The 23,194-nt window shown below is 34.2% G+C and overlaps 1 protein-coding gene across 10 annotated transcripts in view; it reads right to left on the reverse strand.

Annotated features, from left to right (window-relative positions):
- The window catches only part of MAN1A2 (mannosidase alpha class 1A member 2), a 209,398-nt gene that overhangs the window by 87,175 nt on the left and 99,029 nt on the right, over positions 1 to 23,194 (reverse strand). For all 10 annotated transcript variants that reach the window (XM_070608060.1, XM_070608065.1, XM_070608062.1 and 7 more), the window contains exons 7-8: positions 7,074 to 7,197; positions 2,293 to 2,386 (exon numbers count right to left, since the gene is read on the reverse strand). In XM_070608060.1, the coding sequence (XP_070464161.1) occupies positions 2,293 to 2,386; positions 7,074 to 7,197 (218 nt within the window). The remainder of the gene's footprint in view (positions 1 to 2,292; positions 2,387 to 7,073; positions 7,198 to 23,194) is intronic.

A 23,194-nucleotide genomic window follows, 5' to 3' on the forward strand; every position in this document is an offset into this window, starting at 1 on the left:
GTAAATAAACTTTATATATATACTTGTCCCTGTTTTCTTCTGAGAGTTTTACAGTTTTGGTTCTTAAATATTTGGTTCTTAAATATATATATATTCTGAAAATTTCTTTGGAATAAATGCCTAAAAATGAGTCTCTGGTTCAAAGAACATCCAAATTTTCACACTTTTTGACGCAATGGATATAGGGATGTGTTCATTTCCTTTATCAATTAAATAGATAAAGAAGAGTGTCTTCTGTTTAAAAGCTGCATTGATTTGACTAGGGATGTGGTGAAGCGAGAAAAGAGAGGGGCAAAGGTCTCTGGTGACCAGTCTATGGAGATGCTACAAATATAGTACAAAGACGGCAGTCTTTGTAAATTGCAGTCAAGTAGCACCATTCGTACAGAAAGAGTATGCTGTCATACTACATTGTCCCCATGTACCATTTATCTGCATTAACACCACTTAGGGTTAAATATGAGCATCTGTTTGTTGCCCATTTGTGGTTTTCTTTTTTTAATGAACTAACTTTTCTCAGTCCATTTTTCTACTGGGTTGATCATCTTTCTCTTATGATCTTATAAGAATTCTTGATATAGAGAGATATGAAAACGTTGTTTTCCAAACATGCTCAAATATATTTCCTTAGCTTGTTACTTGCCTTTCATTATGAAATGTAAGAGATTAACATTTATATAGACTAAAAACTGACATCTGTTTCTTTACAGTTTCTGCTTTACGTGACATTCTTAGAAAAGGCTTTCCTGATTATATAATCAATATCTTACAGTCTCATATTTTTTACAGTTAAATAGTTATACCATATAGAATATATACTGCATATGATATAAGAAAGGAATTAAATATAATTGTTCCCCCAACGTTAGAATATTCCCAAATCTTAATATAATTCTAAGAGGACAAAGTTTATAATAAGATTTACCCAAATTACTGAGTAGACATCCAAACTAGTCACCCTTATCTGGAATAGGAAAAGTACATTTTTATATTTTAGAAATGCTACTCTAAGGGTTTTTTTTTTTTTAGACAATATCATTTTTACCCCATCTAGGCATTAGATCTTTATATATTTTATTCAAAAGAGAAAGAAAAATGAGCTACAGGTAAAGAATTTCAGGATAGAGGAAAAGAAAAGTACATAAAAAGAGCGAGAAGCTTGAGATCTATTCCTACAGCCATGAAAGACATAACTGTATTGATCAATCTGCTTTTCTTTCATAAAATAAAGGACAATTTCCTGGAGAGCAGCCCAAAGACAATTCTATGGCAAACGTTTTCCTCCTCTTGGTAGGACACCCTAGCGGATCCAACACATTTTCCACACATAAAATTAAGTGATTGTTACTTTTACCTCTTATTTACTACTTCAGTATGATTTCGTTAATCTCAAAAATAATCAGACACATTACACTAGGGGCAAAGTTGCAAGTGCTACTATTTGTTTTAGTTTTTCTACCCTTTAAGGGAGAATACCATTGAAAAAGCCTTAATTTATTAAAATTCTTTAAGTTTCACATTTCCACATAAACACTTTATTGTTTTTAAAAAATCAATTCCTTCAAAGATCAATTCTAAAGCTCTAATAAGAAAATTATCCCTTCCCCAAACAAAACGCTGTCTCCTCAGACCGAGGGAACCACTTCTGCCACAGTCTCACACGACAATTGGGACATTCTTCTACGAGCACGTTTATCACATATTCCAACTGCTTCTGAGTGTGTCTGCCTACCCTGCCAGCCTGGGAGCTCACTGAACTCAGACCAGGTCTTATATATTCTCTCCCCATCTCCAGGCTCGTCCAAGAACTTGGCGCCGAATTTGGTAAATGCAGACGCTGATGGCTTCTTTTAAAATGAACGATCAGACCTGACAGTTGCCGAGAGCAGTTGCCCCTTTTTCCAGTCATCGAACATACTCATGTGTTCTTGATATTCCTTTGATAAATACTGATCCCAAGTAATACACTTATTTACATAAAGAGAAGATTTATAAACAAGGGCTTAAAGTACAACCCTTCATAAACGCCACAATACATTTTAGCAAAGTACTTACATAGACACGAAATAAAATATTCCTGTGAGATAGGTTATTAATATTCCCATTTTACAAGTAGAAAAACTGAAGCTACAAGAGATTAGAAACTTGCCAAAGGTAACAGCACTAGCAGATCACAGGGTTAGACAGTGACTGAGGGTTTCTAACTCTACACGCAGTGTACTTTTCGCTACATCAAACAAAAGTTTTCAGACAACCTTTTAACAAAGTATTAGTTATACTAGAAACACTTACACTGACCCCAGCGACCTGTTCTTGGGTTCAAATAATTTGGATAAAGACCATTTGGACGATCCATTTTCTGAAGCAGTTTCCGGATGTGCATGACCTAAGCAAAAGAAAATTTAAGAATGCAATTAACGAAAAATAAAATGTCATCAAGGCTTTATATTAATCTAGGCTTTGTGTTTTTTCCTCACTCAGAACCTATACGACCTTCTCAGCTTCTGTGTGTGTGTGTGTGTGTGTGTGTGTGTGTGTGGGGTCAGGAAAAGCTTCTATTTTTTAAATGACTCATTATTCTTATAAGATGATATATGATCATTATTTAAGAGTCAGACAACAATAAAAATACAAAAAAAAAGAGCACAGAGAGAAACCAATTTAAGTCCCAAAATTTTAGCAGCCAAAAACAGACATCAGAAACATTAGTGATAAATATCATTCCAGACATATTCAATATGTACATACCTAAATAAATATAAGAACAGAAATAATTTCATAGAAATGTAATCATAATATGACATTTGTAATAAAAAAATGAAACTAATCTGAATTTAATAGATTAAAAAGCAAATGAAGTAAAACTAAACTGCTGAACTTTGAATACTGATCCTATAACAGATATCCCTAAATTCCTATAATTCCAGAACTTTCAGTTCCTAAAAGATCTCCCCAGAGTTAGGGGGAAAAAAAGTCATGAAATATATTAAGAAGCTAAAGACATTCCCAGGGACTTTATTTTGATTCATCTCTAAATTGGATGGATTTTCTAAGTGCTAATTAAAAAAAAAAGGCACAAAGGTGTCCTATTCCTGGTATTCTTATTTGTTTGAGAAAGTTATCCTTACATCGGAAGGATAACCTAGTTGGTATAAAACACTTGGGAAAACTTTCCCCCCCCGGACCTTACCTATACTTCACTATCTTCTGGACTTGAACACACACTTGAACTTTTAACACAAAGTTTCTAAACATCTTTCATTTGGCTGCATTTTGTCACCAAGTAGTTTTACAAACATGCTCAGGGACGCTCTATTACCCTGGTTTTTCATGTTTGAGGCCGATTCTACGCACAACAATCTCAATCTGAATAATTCCACGCACCAGGTTTAGTCAGTTCAGAACGATGCTGTCACTAAAGATGAAAAAATCAACATTCTTTTGTCTTCTGAAAATTAGGCAGACACTGAATCCTCTCTGCCTCTCTTCAACATTTATCATTTCCCTCCTAATTTTTCTCTAGCTGTTGTTTGATTTCCATACGTTTACTAACTTGTCTCAATTTTGTTTTCTAAGTCCCTTACCATATTTTGAAAACTTTCTTTGTGTTGATTCCATTTTGGCCTCCATTTTGTTGATAATTTTATTTTTTCTTACACTTTTTTACTGATTATCATATCTTACTGTCTCTGAGCACTTGTATCTCTGTATATATACTTGTTTTACACAGATGAAAGCTCCATTCTCTTCTCTCTCATGGTGACATTTGGTCAGGGTTTTCAATTGTTATTTTCCGATAAGTATTTTTTGGCCGTAAGTTATTTTTCATGTTTCTTCCCTTTTTTTTTCTGGTAATATTTTTATATAAATTCTATACTTGTTCTTTTTTCATGAGTTACTCATTGCTATTTTTTTTCTTGAACCAGTTATTCATGAGTTTTTTGACATAAAAGGTCAGGAGAGTCCACATGTACATGTGCTTTGTTAGTCTATGCTTCTCCCCAGACAACTGAAACTAGCAATGCAGCACTGCTCATAACAGAGAATCTGTCAATTTATTCTCTTCCCTCTCCAAAGTTGTCAGGCACAAATATAGCTGGTCCATAAATCTTCACTGAATTCTATTTTTCTAGCTTCTCAAGAGCATCTTGTTTAGTGGGATCCAAAGGAGCATCCATCCATCACATCATCAGCCTGTCAGCCTGTTCTCATTGTTGCTAACGAGCATTTTGCTTTTGTACCTCAAGAGGTACCACTTACTTTGAAGAACTGTGCTCTACTGCCTTTTTGGTTTTGAAACCTGCAGCCACAAACATCCTCTCTTCAGTGTCCGAAACCTCTCTCTGCTCTTGATTGCTTCAGCCAACCTTTCTTCCTATTTTGTGATATGAAACATCAAGTATCTCTTACTTTTGCTAAAAATGGAGTTTACAGTTCTGTTTCTCCTTGTTGCTTTTAGGTGATTCCTATGTGTGTTAGGTGTTCCACTTCAGAAATACCATGTTAGATTACCTTCATTTTATGAATTTATCTTTTTTTTTCTTTTTTGGTGAGGAAGATTGGCCCTGAGCTAACATCTGTTGCCAATCTTCCTCTTTTTGCTTTAGGAAGATTGTCTCTCAGCTAACATCTGTGCCAATCTTCCTCTATTTTGTATGTAAGACGCCCCCACAGCCTGGCTTGATGAGCAGTGTGTAGGTCCATACCTGGGATTGAACCCATGAACCCCAGGCTGCTGAAGATGACTGCATGAACTTAACCACTCTGCCACCGGGCTGGCCCCTGAATTTATCACCTTTTTAATCACTTTACATTTTTCCTTGTTTTCACTATGATGATCTCTTGCTTTTATTCTATGTCAGTAATTCAGTTTTCAACTATGTACAGTCAGTTCTTTGTTCTTTCTCATTTATTTATTTGTTATAGAAAGATATTATTTAAGGTCTCAATTTGTTTCTTTAGCTCCACAATCTTTTTGTATCATTTTATTGTTTGGAGTTCTTATTTTGCTGAATTCAATTTCTATTAAGTATGAATTACTCATGGTGACTTTTTAAAATTTGAAACTAGGTTCTTTGTCATTCTTTTACATGCTATTTACCACCTTGCTTTTGTTTCTTGCAATAGGTTTGCATAACTTCCATGCTTTCTCTCTTCATCTTGCTCACATTTAACATGGTCAGCTATGACCTGAACTTTGATTTGACACTATATAGCTGAATTGTCCTTGAATTCCTCCCTACTGTGTGTGTGTGGGGGGGGGGGAGGGGGTGTCCCTCCCCTCCTGGATACAATCTGAGATCTGGAGTACCAGTGCCTTAGCTGATTTCCTGAAGTCCATGCATTCAAGGAGGATGGACGGTGAGAACCCCCTGGAGCTGTGGGCAGTTGTATACTGGACATCCTAGGCACTGGTCTCCCTTGTAAGATTAATAGAGAATACCACGAATTTGTTAACTCACTTTCTCTGCCCACTAAGGATTCAGGATAGGGAAAATGACTTAATTACCATGCCAGAAATCATCTTCTTTTTTTTGGCTGTCACATGTTTATGACATGAGGTTGCTGCCTTTCCTTCCTTCACTGCTGTTGATGAATTTATGCTGGTCTTTACTATTTTTGTTGCTATTGTTCATTTAGTCAGGAAAGGGAAAATTCTCTGATCTGGCTCCACTTTGCCATCTTTACCTGAAAATCCTTCTCAAGTGATGAAATGAAAGGAATACATAGTCTACTCACATCCCAATTTAAGACATATAACACTACAAACGCCTTTGATGCTCTGTTTAACCACTGCCCCTCATATATCACTGCCATTGTCCTAGATGCAGTCAGAGTCCTGAATTTTATGTTGGTCATTATCTTGACTTTACTAAAATCACTTCTGAATGCCTAAACAATATATTGTTCAGCTCTGTTTGTTTTGAACTTTAAAAATGTTGTATTATGTCCTCTTAATTGATGAATATAACCACAATGCATTCAGTTTCACTGCTGTATTGATTTTATTATATAAATTGTTAATGCAAACAATGTTTCTATGTATATGATATAAATATATATAACAAAGAGTGGAAATGCTAGATTATAGGGTATATGTATTTTCAACTTGACTAAATTTCTGTCTTTTAAATATAAGCTTTCAATACTGCTGGAATTAACTGTTATAATCTACAACGCTACCCTTGCCATAACATTTCCACACATATATGAGGGTCTGTTTAAGGGCTGTTTCTTCCATTCATCAGTCTATTTGTCTCTGTACACCAACACTACACTGTCAGTGTTGATAAGTGGGTAATGCAAACCCACCCAAATGTTTTTCCTCAGGAATATCTTGAAAGTTTCTCTTCTATATAAATTCTATAAGTGTCTAGTCAAGTTCCACTACAACAAAAAACCCCGTGGGGATTTGACTGGCATTGAATTGATGCTACAGATCAATTTGGACATGACTAAATTTTTTATAATATTGTTTACCTATACATGAACATCATACTTCTCTCCATTTATTTACGTTTTGAATTTTGCTTATCTTTTGTTGATTTGTAGAAAACTTACACTTTTGTTCCCACCACAGAAGGTATATTTTTGTAAAACGATAGTTTCTTGTCTTCTGTAGCTGGTACAGAGAAATGCTACTGATTTTTAATATCTATCGACCTTTTATTCAAAAAATATATTAAGCTCTTATTTTTAATAATTTAATTGTAGACTGTCAATATTTTAGGTAGTCATGCAATCTGTGAATAATTACTGTTTTCCTTCTTCCTTTCCAATTCTCAAATGTTTTGTTCATTTTGTTTTTCTTGTCTTACCATGCTGAGAAGGAACTTCAGCACAAGGCTAAATAAAGTTGGCAAAGGAATTTTTTAAAAACCTGCTAGCAGTTACAACTTCTCAACAGTAAATATTTTAAATATGCTCTCAGTGGGACATTTCTTTAGATAATTTAAACAGAAAAAAGAAGCCCAGAGTCCTGATAAACATACTTCTAGAAAGGCAAACATCTTCTAAGCATTAATCAAGTATTTGGGTAAATCTTGCAAAGAAAAGAAGGCAAAAAAACTAACCTTTTTGTAGTAAACTGGATCCCCTGTCAAGTAGCTGAGGTGAACAAACTCCATATGTAGCGTACCAAATTCAGCAAGAATGCTGCTGCCTGCAGATGCCCAGCCCCAGTTTCGCCCTACTCCACTGAACGAAAGTAAGGTAAAAGGAGACAGGATTGGGAAAAGAGCAAAACATTTTTTAAATGAATACGTAACTTTCAACTACATCTCTTAGAAATTATTTCTAACACAATAGCTTGCTTACATGTAAAATTTTATTATTTTAAAGTTCTTTTGAATAGATAATACATCTACATGTTTTAAAAATCAAAATAATATAGAAAAGTATATTTCACCCCATTCTCACATATAATCTCTTTCATTATCTTCTAATGTATTGGGACAGAATTTTTGATGCATATATAAGCAATCCAAATATATATTATTTTCTTCCTTTCTTAAACAAAACATAGCAAAGTATACTTACTGCTTCATAGTTTACATTTTACTCTTAAGATAGACCTCAGTGGTCTTTCCATATCAGTTCATAAACAATTTTCTCATTTTGTTTACAGCTGCACAGAATTCTATGACATTAATAATTTTCAATTGGAATGCCCCACCCCAGAGGCCCATGAAAATGTGTGAGGGCATTTTGAGTTCTCTCAAATTGCATTTATTGTGCTGGCACCAAAGATGTAACAGGACAGGATCACACTATGAAGAATTGTCTTGCCCCTAATGCTGACAGTGCCTGTGTGAAAACTGCTGCATTATGCAAACAGATATAATTTACTTAATAAATCCTTGATTGGCGAGGGGGCCGGCCCCATGGCCGAGTGGTTAAGTTTGCACGCTCCACTTCGGCAGCCCAGGGTTGCACTGGTTCAGATCCTGGGGGTGGACATGGCACCACTCATCAGGCCATGCTGAGGCAGTGTTCCATGCAGCACAACCAGAGGGACCTACAACTAGAATATCCCACTATGTACTAGGGGACTTTGTGTAGAAGAAGGAAAAAAAAAAACAACAAAGATTGGCAACAGATGTTAGCTCAGGCGCCAATCTTTAAAAAAATTTTAAAAAGAAAAAAATCCTCAATTGGTGGTCCTTGGCATATTTCTAATATTTTGCTATTATGAAAACTTTTACAATGAAGAATCTTGTGTACATTTCATTTGTGCAGTATATCTCTAGGATATCTTTCTCCCTTTTCTTTTTAGCCTTATAATTTTTTATTGGAAGCCAGACTATATAAATGAAAAAGCATAGTAACTTTGGATGTTATCTTCTGTCCATGAAGGTTAAGGTTCTTCTGAAACACAGGTTGAGCACAAGCAGATTACCTTGGCTTTAAGCTTTGTTAAGGGTAGTCTGTTTCAGTTTCACCTCTACTTCTAGGAAGTGGCCCTCCAGCATCTCAGCTGAAAACCTGGGGCATCCACCAAGGGCCCTCCACCTTGGCAGCTCTAAACACTGACCTCTGTCTCTCCAGTACCACACAGCTGTTAAATTTCTCCTTTGCCCTTTAGCCTCCAAATGCTGTTTTCTGCTTTCTTTGAGCTTTGCCCCATGCAGGTGCAGTTATAGAATGAGCCAACAACTTGCAGGAATTTGTACATAAATTTTTGGGCTCTACCTCTGCAATTCCTTCCATCTTGAGATTCTGTCCCTCATGTCTCAGCCCTTTTGGTAGCTCCAAGTCCTGAGCATAGTCTCCTCTGCCCCAAATGACCACCACGTTAGGCTTGGCCTCTATTGCCCTACACCATGATTTAGAACAGGCCCTCAGGGAAGAACTCAATGTTTACATGGAGATGACCTTCTCTTAGGATCATAGTGCTCAAGTCCTATGTCAGTTAAGTTGCTCTCCAATGCCTTCACACCATTTTGTCTAGCTCTCATGATTGTTTTTGGTGGGAGGTTTAGTCTAATATAAGCTATTCCATGGTTGGAACTGGACGACTAGATTAATTACTCAAGTAGCAGAGTTCATGGGTTATTCCTACTAGAAACCATTCTCTAGGATCTTTTCTACTTTTAGGAGAAAGTAAAAACATAAATCTTTCTCTTATTTTATATCCACTTGTGTACTGGTAATTCAATATGCTATATGTTATTTATCTGTTTGAGAAAACATTAAAATAGATATCAGGAAATATCACTAACTTGCTTAAAGTTTTGTATTCCTTTAGTGCTACTTTTACATTGTCTTTGAAATTATCATAGGCAAATACCACTAATAAATTGTTTTTGCAGCTAGACATGAGAATCAAGTAAGAATATAGACATAGTAACCATACAGGACATTCATTTCACAAATAGTAAGTGCCTACTACGCTCTGGGAGATACAGCAGTGAACCTGACATCTAACATTCCTGCTCCCATAATAAATAAGACCATTTTAAATAGCGATGTTATGAAGAAAACGAAATAGAGAAATAAAATATTGAGTCCTGGTGATAGAAGATGAGTTAGAAGAAAAACTCTTTATGTACAATGTTCAAAGAAAGTGTTTCTGAAATGACACAATTTAAACTGAGACCTGAATGACAAGAAGGAGCCAATGAGTAGTAGATCTGGGAGAAGAGAACTCCCACTGAAGAAACAGCAAATGCAGTGGCGCTGAGGAAAAAGGTGGCTGGTGTGGCCAGAGCTCAGGAAGGGGAAGTGAATGAAACAGGATGAGGTTGGAGAACTAGATATAATCCAGGCTATGTAAGAATTCTGTAGGCCATGGTAAAATCAAAAACTTTTATTTTTAGTGTGATGGAAAGTCATGGAGGATTTTAAAAAATGTAACCTAATATTTAAGGAATAAAGCATACTATTTAGAAAGATTACCCAGGCTTCAGCATGGTGAATGGATTATAGTGTGGTTGAGTATAAACACAAAGCCCCTGGAAGGCCAACAGCTGTAAAAATTTTCTGGCCAAAGGTCCCAAATGAAAGTTTCACTCATAGTGCATTTAAACACTTTTCAAAATACTACATTCCAAACAATGTTGTTCACTTTTTATTTTACACACAGCCTCACAGGAACAATCTAAAATGTTAAATTTGATATCTACGTATATTCTAACAACTCAGAAAAATAAGAAAAACCCTAAAAACAGGATATAACACTGCTGAGGACAGAAAAGTTCCAACTATAAAAAGGTAGAGCTGTCAAAAACCAACCAGATCATAATTTCACACAAATACTATGATTTTTCAACTGATCAAAATAAAAGGTATAGATATTAAACTTTGCATATTTTTATGTAATCTATGAGTATTTTTATATATATTCAGAGAAACTGAACAAAAAATTTGCAATGAACACCAAAAGATAAAAACAAGCAAACAAGCAAAAAACATGATTTCTCTTTTGGCTAACCACAAGCAACTGGATTTTAGAAATGTTTGATAAACTTTTGGTGATTTGTATGATAAATCAACCTAAGTGTCCCATATTGTATTAAAATTTTTTGATAATGAGTTACCTATATTCCATTCGCATTTTGCTTAAAATATTGCAATTATTAAAAACAAAGCATGCAGGGCCAGCCTCAGTGGCCTAGTGGTCAAGTTCAGTGCACTGCACTCTGCTTCAGTAGTCTGGGGTTGAGTTCCTGGGTGCAGACCTACACCACTCATCTGTCAGTGGCCATGCTGTGGTGGTGGCTCACATACAAAAAGAAGAAAATTAGCAACAGATGTTAGCTCAGGAAGAATCTTCCTCAGCAAAAAGAGGAAGATTGGCAATGGATGTTAGCTCAGGGTGAGTCTTCCTCAGCTAAAAAACAACAACAACAAAAAAGCACACAAACAGATTGATGTTGAAATTTATCCCAATAAAAGCAAGGAAACAAATAAATTAAACAATGAACACTCAAAAAATGAATAATTTTAAGTTGAAATATCTTGATTTGTACGAAGAATCTTGTGATGGAGCTCCTATTTTTAATTAGATATAATTTATATTGTATACTTTACAGAATGAAATTGAAAAGACCTATGATTTTTGAATCATCTAAATTAGAAGAAATACTAAAAATAAAATAAAAATAGAAGTTTTATTTTTCAATGTAAAAATATGTAGAAGGTACTCTGAATGAAAGCAATAGAAGGCAATTTGTGAAAATATCTGGTCTGAAATATTTACACATTTTAATATGCAAAAATTTAAAATTGAGAATATCCTGCTTTCAAGCATAATTTATTCTGAGCAACTGCAGAGAAAACATTTGTTCAAACAAAAGCATACCAAAAGAGTCAACTGAAGGTGTCGATAATTGCAAATTCGGATAAAAGTACCAGGATGTATGTCTTTGTTTAGAAATGGTTTTATTTTTAGAAAACAGTTTTTGAATGGAACTATTTTACAGATCATCCAATAAAATGAAGCCAATTTGACAGTCATTAAATACTTTAAAAATCAAATAATTTTAATTATTTTAGCTCCTCCATTCATTCTCGAATTGCACACTTATGAATAATACATTATATGGTTACCCACATTATATGATATCATAACCTGGCTTTTTTAGTTTAGCATAATGTAAATATTTTCTCTGTGACAGCATGTTATTTAATATAATGTACTACTAAAATTTGCTTAACCAATCATCTTACTCTTGGACATTCAATGTGTACTTAACGTTTCTCTTTTTACAAAATATGCTATGATAAACATCATTTCCTACATAAGTCTCATTTAGTTCATGCCTCTAATTATTTCCTTAGGGTAAATTGCCAGAGATAGAATTGCTGGGTCAAAAGGAGCACGTTTTAAAAGCTTTTAATAGATAATGATAAACTCTTCTTCAAGGATGCTGTATACAAGTAAAGCTACAATGTAAGAATGGTCATCCTCCCGCGTCCTTATCTAAACAGACGTTAAGTTTTTTAAAAAAAGTTAAAACCTTCACTATTTGGCAGAATATGAATGCAACAGGTTTATTTCATTTGGATTTTAACGTGAAATCTCATTCTGTTACATTTTACTTAACTGGGAGAGGGATGTAATACAGTCATACGATCTAAAGTTCAAAAGCACAAACGAGCACAAGTCAAGGTCTCCCTCTGCGCCCTCTTCCCACCAGTCCAGCCCCAAACCAGTCTGCATTCTCAGTTTCTCTTCTCTCTTTTCGGAAAATTTTATGCCTATAAAAGCAGAATTTGAATTGTTTATTACATGAGGATTTAACATCATTTTATATGTTGATTGGTCATTTCTATTTCTAATTCTGTATTTTTCCGAACATTTTTAATAAATATTTTTTTCAAATTTAAGATTGTCTTTCAGTTATCGGTTAATGGAATGTTTTGTTGTTGCTTTTGGGTTTTTTTTTTAATTACACAGCCCCTCAGCCAAGCCTTGGATCTATCTGGTTTATTTTTCTTTTTAAGTAAACAACATTGAGGTACAGTGTAACACAAAAATGCATCCATTAAGGTACGCAGTTTAAAGGGCTTTGACAAATGAATACAATGGTATAAGAACCAAGCCAATTCTTCCGAAACGTGTCCCCATGCCCTTTTGCAGTCAAGTCATACTTTTCCTCCACCCAGTCTGCTTTCTCCTACTATTGATTAGTTTTGCATGTTCTAGAATTTCATATGAAAATAACCACACAGTATACATTCTGTGTTTGACTCTCTCATGCTGTCTCACTAATTCGATTCTTATTGTAAGTGGTGTTCACTGTATGAATACAACTATTTAGTTGTGCACCTGATGATAAACATTTGAGCTGTTTACAGTTTGGGGCTGTTATGAATAAGGTTGTTATAAACAACCTTCATATGGACAAATGCTTTCACTTCTCTTGGGCATATAAATACCTTAGGAGTATGATTTCTGGATCATATCATAATTCTATTTTAAGTTTATAAAAAACAGCCAAACTGTTTTCCAAAGTGGCTTTACCACTTTGTGACATCCCACCAATCTAAGTCTACTATCAAGCTTTTTTGATAATTTTTCCTATAGATATAGATATTTTGATATCTATTTTTCTCCAGTTCTTTAGTCCTCATTTCCTGCTTCATTTGGATCGAGTACTTTTTAGTACAGGCATACTTCGTTTAGCTTGTACTTTCCTTATTGCACTTTGTAGATACTGCATTTTTTATAAGACCCTCTACCAGCAAAAAGATTATAACTTGCTGAAGGCTCAGGCGATGGTAAGCATTTTTTAGCAGTACAGTATTTTTTAATTAAGGTAAGTATGCTGCTTTTTTAGACATAACGCTATTGCACACTTAGACTACGGTATAGTATAAATATAACTTCTATATGCACTGGGAAGCCAAAAAATTCATGTGACGCTTTATTACAAAATTTGCTTTGCTGCAATGGTCTGGAACTGAACCCACAATATCTCCCAACTATGTCTGTATTCCATTTCTCCACTGGCTTATTTTTGTCTGTGTGACCCCTTTAGGGATTACAATACGCACCATTAACTTATCACAATATACCTTCAAATATCATACCACTTCACATGTAATGTAAGAACATCACAACAGCATACTTTCATATCCCCATACCATCCTTTGTGCTACTCTGCTCACACACTTCTCTTCTACACATATTACAGACCTCAGGATGCAAAGTTATTATTTTCTTTTAAGTAATACTCCAGGACCGAAACAAAAAAGTAAGCATTTTATTCTCACATAATTACCCTTTCCACTGTTCTTCATTTCTTTATGCAGGTCTGCCTTTCCATTTAGTGTCATTAAAATTTCCCTTAACACTTCTGATAATAGAGGCCTGCTGGCAATAAATCTGATACATGCTCAACACAAGGTTGACATAAGGGAAGCCATATTGTAGAAAAGAAACTGTGTTGTAACTTTGAATGATCTCTGATTACCTAACCCAGACATGCTCTGCAGCTTTTATGGCCGTTTCCAGCTGCTACAAGTTGGTAACTTTGTTCCTTTGAGTTCCCTAGGAATGTGATGACCCCCAGGCAGGGAGTCCATGCTGATAGCCATCATCAATGACAACTGAAAGATCGGGGTATAGGGCTTTGCTGCCCCCGTCTCTGATGCATATCCAGTAAAACAAAAGACTATCAGGAAAGAAGACGTGATGTCTGCCCCCACCTGGAGATCAGATGCCTCCCCCAACCTGGAGACCAGCCCCTTATATAACTGGCCTGTAGTCTTTGGTCTGTAAGATGGTTCTTTCCGACATTAGTCAGCCATCTTCCCCCTTGCTAACAAGGTGTAATAAAAAGTCCTTTCTCTCCTACCACGTTGCCTCTTGACTATGGGCATGTCTTGCGGCACGCAGATGACCCCCTACTCCCTGCTTTGGGCAGTAACGAATTCTCTAAGCTTTTACTTGTCTAAAAAAGTCTTATTTTCACCTTTAGTTTTAAAGAATATTTTTAGTGGTTTTAGAATTCTATGCTGACTTTTTTCTTTCACCACTTTCCAGATGCATTCCATTGTCTTCTGGCTTGCACGGCTTCAGACAAGAAAGCAAGCAGTATTTCTATCCTTGTTCCCTGTGTATGTCTTTCATCCTCTGGATATTTTTAAGTGTTTTTTCCTTTTCCATTGATTTTCATTATGTCTCTTTATGTTTATCTTGTTAAGGTTTCATCAGGTGTCTGGGATCTGTGAGTTTGTAGTTGTTCATCAAATTAGGGAAATTTCTAGCCATTACTTCTTCAAATAGTTTTTCTGCCACTCCTCCTGCCCCCCACCCTCAACTACTACATTACATGCATGTCCATTATATGTTAAACATCTGATATTGTCCCACAGGTCACTTGGCTGTGTTCCTCCCCACCACCTCAGCCTTTTATTTTTCTTTCTATGCTTCAGTTTGGGTGGTTTCTGTTGCTAGGTCTTCAAGCCCACTGATCTTTTCTGATGCAGTGTAAAATCTCCCATAAAGTGTGTCAAGTGAATTTTTTATTTCATATATTTCTCAGCTCTAGACATTCCATTAGGTCTTTTCTTTTTAAAATCTCTCATCTTATTATGTTCACATTTTCCTTTAAATCTTTGAGCATACTTAAAATAGCTATTTTGAAGTCCTTTACTAACGTCTCTATCATCCCTGTTATTGCTGTGGATGTTTCTATTGACAGTTTTTCTCCTGATTATAGATTATATTCTCTTGCTTCTTTGCACAACTAATTTTTATTAGACTCTGTACAGTATGAAAATATGTTGTTGAGTATCTGAATTTTATTTTCTTTCTCAAAAAATTTTCAATTTTCTTTTGACTGACAGTTAAACAGCCTGTGGATGGCTTGGTTCTTTCAGGGACTGTTTTCAGGCTCTGCCAGGGCAGGTCCACAGCTCCCTTACTCTATGGCTAGTTTAGCTCTTCACTAAGGCAGGATGCTTTTGTAGGGCAATCCAATATCCCAAGTGCTCAAAAAGAGGTTCTGCTTTTCAACTGGCCCATTTACTCAACTCTTTCATTATTCTTAGAGTTTTTTAATCAATCATCTTTTTTATTCAAGGAAAGCAATCATATGATCTGTAATTAATTACAATTTTGTCTCCAATCATCTTTACCTTATTCATTTTTCCTATTTGGTTACACATGTTAGAGCCTCCAGAAAAATGTTAAACACTGTCTTACTCTTGGTTTTAATGAGACATCCCTAACAATTCATTAAATCTTTTGTTGAAGAAAGACTGTACAAATTCCAGGCTTTGTATCATGTTAGGAAAGCCTCCTGACTCCTAGATTACATAAATAAAATCATTCTCCATGTATTCCCTCTACTATTTTACATTAAGAGTATCAATAAAAATTGAAAAGGTTAAGCATTTTTGAAGTGAACTTAAGAAATGTTCATAATCTATGTAAAAAAGCCTTATACCTCTACTGACTGACATAAAATAAGACTTAAATCAAGAAAGGACATAACTTATTATGGGGAAAGAAGATTTAATGTAAAGATATTTCCAAAATAAAGTTCTAAAGTTAATGCAAATCCAACTAAAATATAAAAGATCAAAAAAACAAACTAGACATAGTAATCCTAAATTTCACACGAAGAAAACAAACACGTGAGAACAGCTAAGAAAATGCTGAAATACAGGATACTAAAGGGACTAATACTATCAGACCATAAAGCAATTATAGTATAATAATTAAATCAATAAACTAGAGTTAGAATAAATGCATTAATGCAATATAAGATAGTCTATAAAATAGATTAACAAAAAATAAGAAAGTACTTTTTATACTTTATTATATTTTATCATAAAATTACTACTTCAGTGGGCAAAGAGGAATTATTTCATAAGTAACATCAGAGCAATAATCTAAACATTTCAGAAAACTAAAGCTCAATTTTTATCTTCTTTCTTATACCATAATAAATTCCAGATGGATCAAAGATATAAAAGAAAAAATTAAGCCATTATTGTACAGAAAAAGATGGAAATTTTTGAAGAAAAAAATTCTCATAAATAATAGCAAAAAACATTTGCAATATATATGACAAAGTACTAATTTAGTTAATATACAAACAGATCTTAAGAACTGATGTCTAAAATATCCAATAGAAAACAGGAAAGGATATAAAAAGGATGTGCACTGAATAAAACATATTCAAAAATCAATGAAATAAAAATTAAAATGATTTCATTTTTTATCTATTGATAAAAATAAACAGTATCTGCAAATTTTGGATAAGGGCATTCTCACACACTTATTATGGAAATGTCAACTGGTATATCCTCTTTGTGTCTATCAATATAAATAGTTCACATAACTCTTTGATCCAGCATTTCTACCAAAGATAGACCAACACGTTTACATGTACACACACATATGCACACACATGATTCCCAACATATGCAGACTAACTCTAGCATTTTTTAATAGCAAAAAACTGGAAATAACCTAACAGTTCATTAATAGGAAACTCACTTTAAATAAATTTTAGTGTTTTTGTAAGCATAATATTATGAAGTTCTTAAAAAGAATGAAGTAAATACATATAAAGTGCTGATATGGAATAAGTCTCAAGACCTATTGTTAAATGAAAACCACAAGTAAATAATACATACATACAAGGGCATGTGCGCATATATAATACATAACATGTCTGGAAGGATACCTAAGAAACTTTTAATAGTGGTTTCCTGGAGGGACTAGGGGTTTGGAATCGAAGCTTACTTTATAGAGAATATATGCTATTTCAATACATGTACATTCACCCAATACATGCATTTCTTTTTCCAATTAAAACATCTAGTTAGATAAAAAGAGAAGAGAAAATGTTGGTGGGGGGAAACAGAGAGAGGGAAGGGAAGGGAGAGAGGGAAGGAGAAGGCAAAGAGGGAGAGGGAGGGAGGAATCTATTTTACTGCTGCTTGTGTAGTCTGAGAAGGAAGGGAAGAGACAGTAAGAAAGTGAATTCTGGTTCCTACTTAGAAGTGGGTAGCCAGCATGACAGAGTACGTTTATTTAATGCAAAAATAGGGTCACATTCTTGTATATGTTGCTTTTTCACTTAATACATCACAAATATAATCTTTCCTCAAAAATTCACTTCTGGAACATCATTCCAAATGGCTATGTCACATTCCACTGTATGGACATGCCCCTCCTTTGTATTTAATGCCATTTCATTCTATTTTCATTAATATAAACATCACTGCCGTGAACAACCTTACAGTTAAATCTCTGTGCATACTTTCACTTATTTCCTTAATATAAATTTCCAGAAGTAAAATTACAAGATCATAGCGCAGGCGTATTTCAAGGTTTCTGAAACCTACTGCCAATCTACCTTCCGAGTTCCTCAAATTTCCACTTCCAAGAACATACGCGGTTTTCATTTCTTCACTCTGCCAATCCTAGATAACATCATTCCCTTTTTGTCAATTTTCTAGGCAAAAAAAAATTGGAATCTTATATTTTAAATCTAAATTTTTTTGATTACTTAAGTGACTAAAGATTTTTCATGTTTATCTTTCAACTCTATTTCTTTTCTGAATTACCTATTCATGTAATTAGCAGCTTTTTAAATAATTGGTGGGTGTTTTTCTTATAGTGTAAAAAAGCTACTTATATATTAAGAATGATGCTCATATGCTACCAATACCATCACTGCCACTAACATTTTTCCTAGTTTATTTCCCCTAAATTTTGTGTTACTTTATAGTATCCTTAAGTTCAACATGATTGAAAAATTCAAGAGAAGGATATGTTTAAAATTTAAATATTTCCTGAAGTAAAACTTTGTCAAATGCCTGCTTTCTCTGCCTCTTAGATTGGGTTCTCCAAATTTTAAGGCATAAAATCTTTTTAAAGGTCCTAATTTTTACCCACTTATTCCTTCTTGAACAACGAGAGATCAATCCAAGCTAAGTATTTACCCCTAATCACAGTAGACCATTTCCTCTTAGAACCCTTCACTGAACACCGGATGATAACAGAATAACCCTCTGTGGTCAAGATGCAGAAATTCAGTGCTATAGTAGTTTGAGGATTACGTGGAGGATGCTGAAGCTGTTGGCTGGGAAATTTAATCTGTGCGGTTCCTTCTCTCTTTTTAATGAAGCCTTCCATGTATGGTTTTCTGCTGGCTCAGCTTCTACTCTGCATACTCAGCTTAGCTTCATTCCTTGTGCTTTTGCCAACCATGACAGAATCATAACACTGCTTATCAGACTTCTGCCTGGGATAACTGTTATTTGCACACGATGCATGCAGTTATCATGTTAAGTGCTAAGCAGACAGTGGTCAACAAAACAGGCATGGCTCTGTTGGATGGATGTACATAGCAAAAGGACTGAATCTAGTACAGGGGTAAAGTATCATTGCTTTTCAATGTTGTTGCCTTCAAGAGAGCAAAGGATTCCAAGAAAAATGTTGTTTGTCTCCCAAGTTATCCCTACAAATGAGGGGGTAGTAATGATGTCTAGGACCTTCTTTACTTATGCCCCAGAGACGTCTTGCTACTTTTTCAGAGAGAAGAATTTCAAATACACTTTCCAGATCTTCCTTCAGTCTCCTGATAATGAAATTTATCTCAGTAACTCCAAAGCGAGCTTTCTAGTTAAAAGTTGAGCCCCTTACAGAAATGGCACTGTTGCCCTTTTGTAAGTCTCCATACTTAAAGGATTGGCTGAGGCATCTGGAGGTTCATATATACTGGTCCCCCATAGTTCATCACCAGCCCTTCCTCTAAAAGTCCAAGTTTCTCCCCTATACTTTCTCATCTCTGCATCCCTTTTTGGGTAAACTATTTCTTCCACTCAAAATGCCCTATCCCACCTGTATCACCTACTAACATCTTACTCCTTTACAAAAGCAAACTAAACTGATCCATGAAAACTCCCTGATCTTCTTAAATAAAAGTAAATTTCCTTTTCACCAACAATCTCCTATCAGGTTGCTTGCACGATGATGTCATCTGCATTATAACATAATATTTAGGTACCTGTCATGTGTCATTCCACTGAATATCACAACCACGTAGCCCTGGCTGGTTCTTTGAAAGTGAGAACTGTGTCATTTCATTCAAAATGTCTACAGTATCTTGCTTAGGGGTGTGAAGAAAAAAATTGAACACCATCATTTACTGAGTGTCTGATATTAGTATAAAAAGATACATAGCAGATAATATGGAGAGTAAACGATACAAGGATATAATTAATGTATTATATCAGATGGACAGAGCCCTAGCAAAGTATATCTTACTAAAATTTACTTTAAGTGAAGAGAAAACAAATTGCCTAATGTAATTTATTTAAGTGATAAAAGATATTAAATCAGCAGTATAAAAACTTTCTCAAAATAAGATTCCAGACCCAAGTCACTTTACCAGAAGTTTCTATCAAGCATCTGTGGAAAAAAGAAAATTCTTATACAAACTCTTCAAGAGAATAGAAAAAGAAGGAGCAATACCTACCATATTTTATAAGAGAAGCAAACCTTGATATCAAAACTGAACAAGATTAAGAGAAAAAGTACAGACCAATCTCATACATAAAAAAATAAGATGCAAAGATCCTAAACAAAATATTAGCAAACAAAATCCAGTAATATATAAAAACGGATAGGACATCTTGATCAAATTGGGTTTATTCCTTGAATATAATAATGGTTTCTCATTGGAAAACAAATCAGTATAAATGGCTGCAATAAAATGATTTAGGAACAAAATTCTTAAAACTTTAATCACTACAGAAAAATAGCTTTAAGAAGTTCCACAATACAAGATTATTTTAAAAATCTTAAAATATTAGAAATAAATAGAACTGCCTTAAACTGATAACAGTTACCTACAAAAAAATCAACAGCTAACATCATTCTTAATGGTGAAAATCTCACTTTCTACTGAGAATTCCTTGATCACTATTTCTATTCAATAATGTACTCTAAGGTCCTGGCCAATACAGTAAAAGGGGGAGTGGAGAGATACTGTCCTTATTCACACATGACATGACTGTATATAAAGGAAATGTTAAAAAACCTCAAATTATTGATATGAACAAGAGAATTCAAAATAAGAAGATTGTTGAATTCGAAATAACTTTACAAAAGCAGTCATATTCTATGTTCCAGCAGTAAAGAGAGAATGAAAATTTTAAAATAATACCATTTATCATAGCATTTTTAAAAAGTCAAGAATCTAAGAATAAATCTATCAAAATTTTTCTAATTTCTACTCCAAATTATGACCCTGAAATCTCCTAATGACTGAACTAGTCTCCCCTGCAGAAAAACAAACTATAAACTCTGGACAAAACGCAAAACGACAGTGACCTGAAGTCACTGAATAATGAACAAAAGCAGGCAGATTCTGAGGATGGTAGAGACCTAAGAAAATAGGCAACCATGGGGTAAGTTACCCATTTTCTTATAGCTTTTAGGCCAAAGAAAGTCCAAAATAGGCAGAACAGCTGAAATCTGATAGAAACTAGCAGACTTTCTTTGTTGAAGAATCAGAAGCCAGTGTTCGAAGCAATAACAGCTGCTGAAGAAAGAGGGAGCAGGAATCCTGGAGAGGAGACGCCCCCAATTCTGCATATGAACTCAGCAAAGCTAAAGTAGCATGCGCGAGGAGCAGCAAAAAAAGGAACCATGCTGAGGCCCATCTTATTAGTCAAACTGCTGAAAACCAAAAATAAAGACAAAATCTTCAAAGCATGCAGAGAAAAAAGATATTATTAAAACAACAATTCAAATTCCTATTTATCAGAAACAATGGAAACTAGATCAGAGCCAAACAACATCTTTTAAAGTATAGAAAGAAAAAACCCATCAAACAAAAATTTTACATACACTGAAAATATCCTTTAAGAATGAACGCAAAGACTTTTCCAAACAAAGAACAGTAAGAATTCACCCCTACAGATTAGAACTACAAGAAATGCTAAATAAAGTTCTTAAAGCTGAAGTGAAGTGATACTAGAGTAAAACTCAGATCTTCCAAGAGAAATGAAGAGCACTGGATATAGTAAACACCTGAATAAATATTAGACTACTATCCCTCTCAATTTCATTGAAATAAATCTATTTAAACAAACATTTTAACAATGTATTTTGAGATTTATAGTATATTAGATGTAATTCACTTGACAACTATAGCACATAAAGGATGGGAGGAAGGGTGTAAACGGACAGGTATGGTTGAAATGTTTCTATACTTTACATAAAGTAGTACAGTATTAACTCTGTTAACTGAAAATTTAATTATGTATACTGTGATCCCTATAGCAATCACTAAAAGAAAGCTAAGAAATAAATAAAAACACTAATAGATAAACTAAAACAGAATTCTAAAACATATTTGTTAATTCAAGAGAAGTTAGGAAAAGAGAAATGAAGAAAAAACAGAGAACTTAAATCAAATTGCATCAATAATTAAATTAAATGTTAATGGATTAAACATTCCAACTAAAAGGCAGATATTGTCAGACTGAAAAACAAAAGCAAGATCCAACTATATGCTGTCTCCAAAAGAAGGACTATAATTATTACAATTCAGTGAGGTTGAAAATAAATGAGTAAAAAAAGATATACTATGAAAACAGTAAGCATAAGAAGGGTGGAGTAGCTACATTAACATCTGATAAAACAAACTTCAAGACAAAACTATTACCAGAAATGAAGAGAGACACATTATAATGATAAAAGGATGAAATCAGAAAGACATATCATACATGTGTAAGTACCTAAGAATAAAGCTTCAAAATACATGAAGGAAAAACCTTACAGAAATAGAGAAGTAGACAATTCCACAATCATAGTTGGAATGGTTTAACATCTCATCTCAGTAACTCATAAAACAAGCATACCATTAGTTAATTCAATTAATTAATTTATTGATTAACTTAAATAATAAAAAATCAGGAAAGACAGGCAACATCAACTACCTTAACCTTACTGATATTGTAGAACACTACACCCAGCAACTGCAGAATATACAATCAAGCATAGTCGCACTGCCTAATGATGTTTCGGTCTATGACAGACGACATATACAATGGTGGTCCCATAAGATTAGTACCATATAGCATAGGTGTGTAGTAGGCTATACCATCTAGGTTTGTGTAACTACACTCCATGATGTTCACACAACAACAAAATCACATACGACGTATTTCTCAAAACATATCCCTGTCATTAAGCAATGCATGACTACATATTTATCAACAAAGACTATATACTGAGCCATAAATAAGTTGCAATAAATTTAAAAGGACTGAAATCATAGAGCATTTTCTCTGATCACAATTAAATTAGAAATCAAAACAATAAGATACCTAAGAAATCTAAAATTTGACAAATTGAACAACACAATTATAAACAACTGAATGTGCCAAAGAAGACATCCCAAGGGAAATTAGAAAATATTTTTTGATAATGAAAAAACAACATATTAAAATTTCTAGGATGCAGGCAAAGTAGTCCTTAGAGGGAAATTTATAGCTTTAAAATTCTTACAGGAAAAAGTGCTTATTAGGGGATAAAAAAGAGAAAGGTCTAAAATCAAAGGCCATGATTCCAATGTAAAAAAGCCTAAAAACACAAAATCAAACTCCAATAAGGAAAAGGAAGGAAATACTAAAATTACAGCAGAAATTGATGAAACAGAAAACACAAAAGATAGAACTAATGCTAACTTAATGTATCTAAAAACAAAAGTTA

The sequence above is a fragment of the Equus przewalskii genome, unplaced genomic scaffold (assembly GCF_037783145.1).
Source record: "Equus przewalskii isolate Varuska unplaced genomic scaffold, EquPr2 ChrUn-13, whole genome shotgun sequence".
In the NCBI taxonomy this organism is placed as follows: domain Eukaryota; kingdom Metazoa; phylum Chordata; class Mammalia; order Perissodactyla; family Equidae; genus Equus; species Equus przewalskii.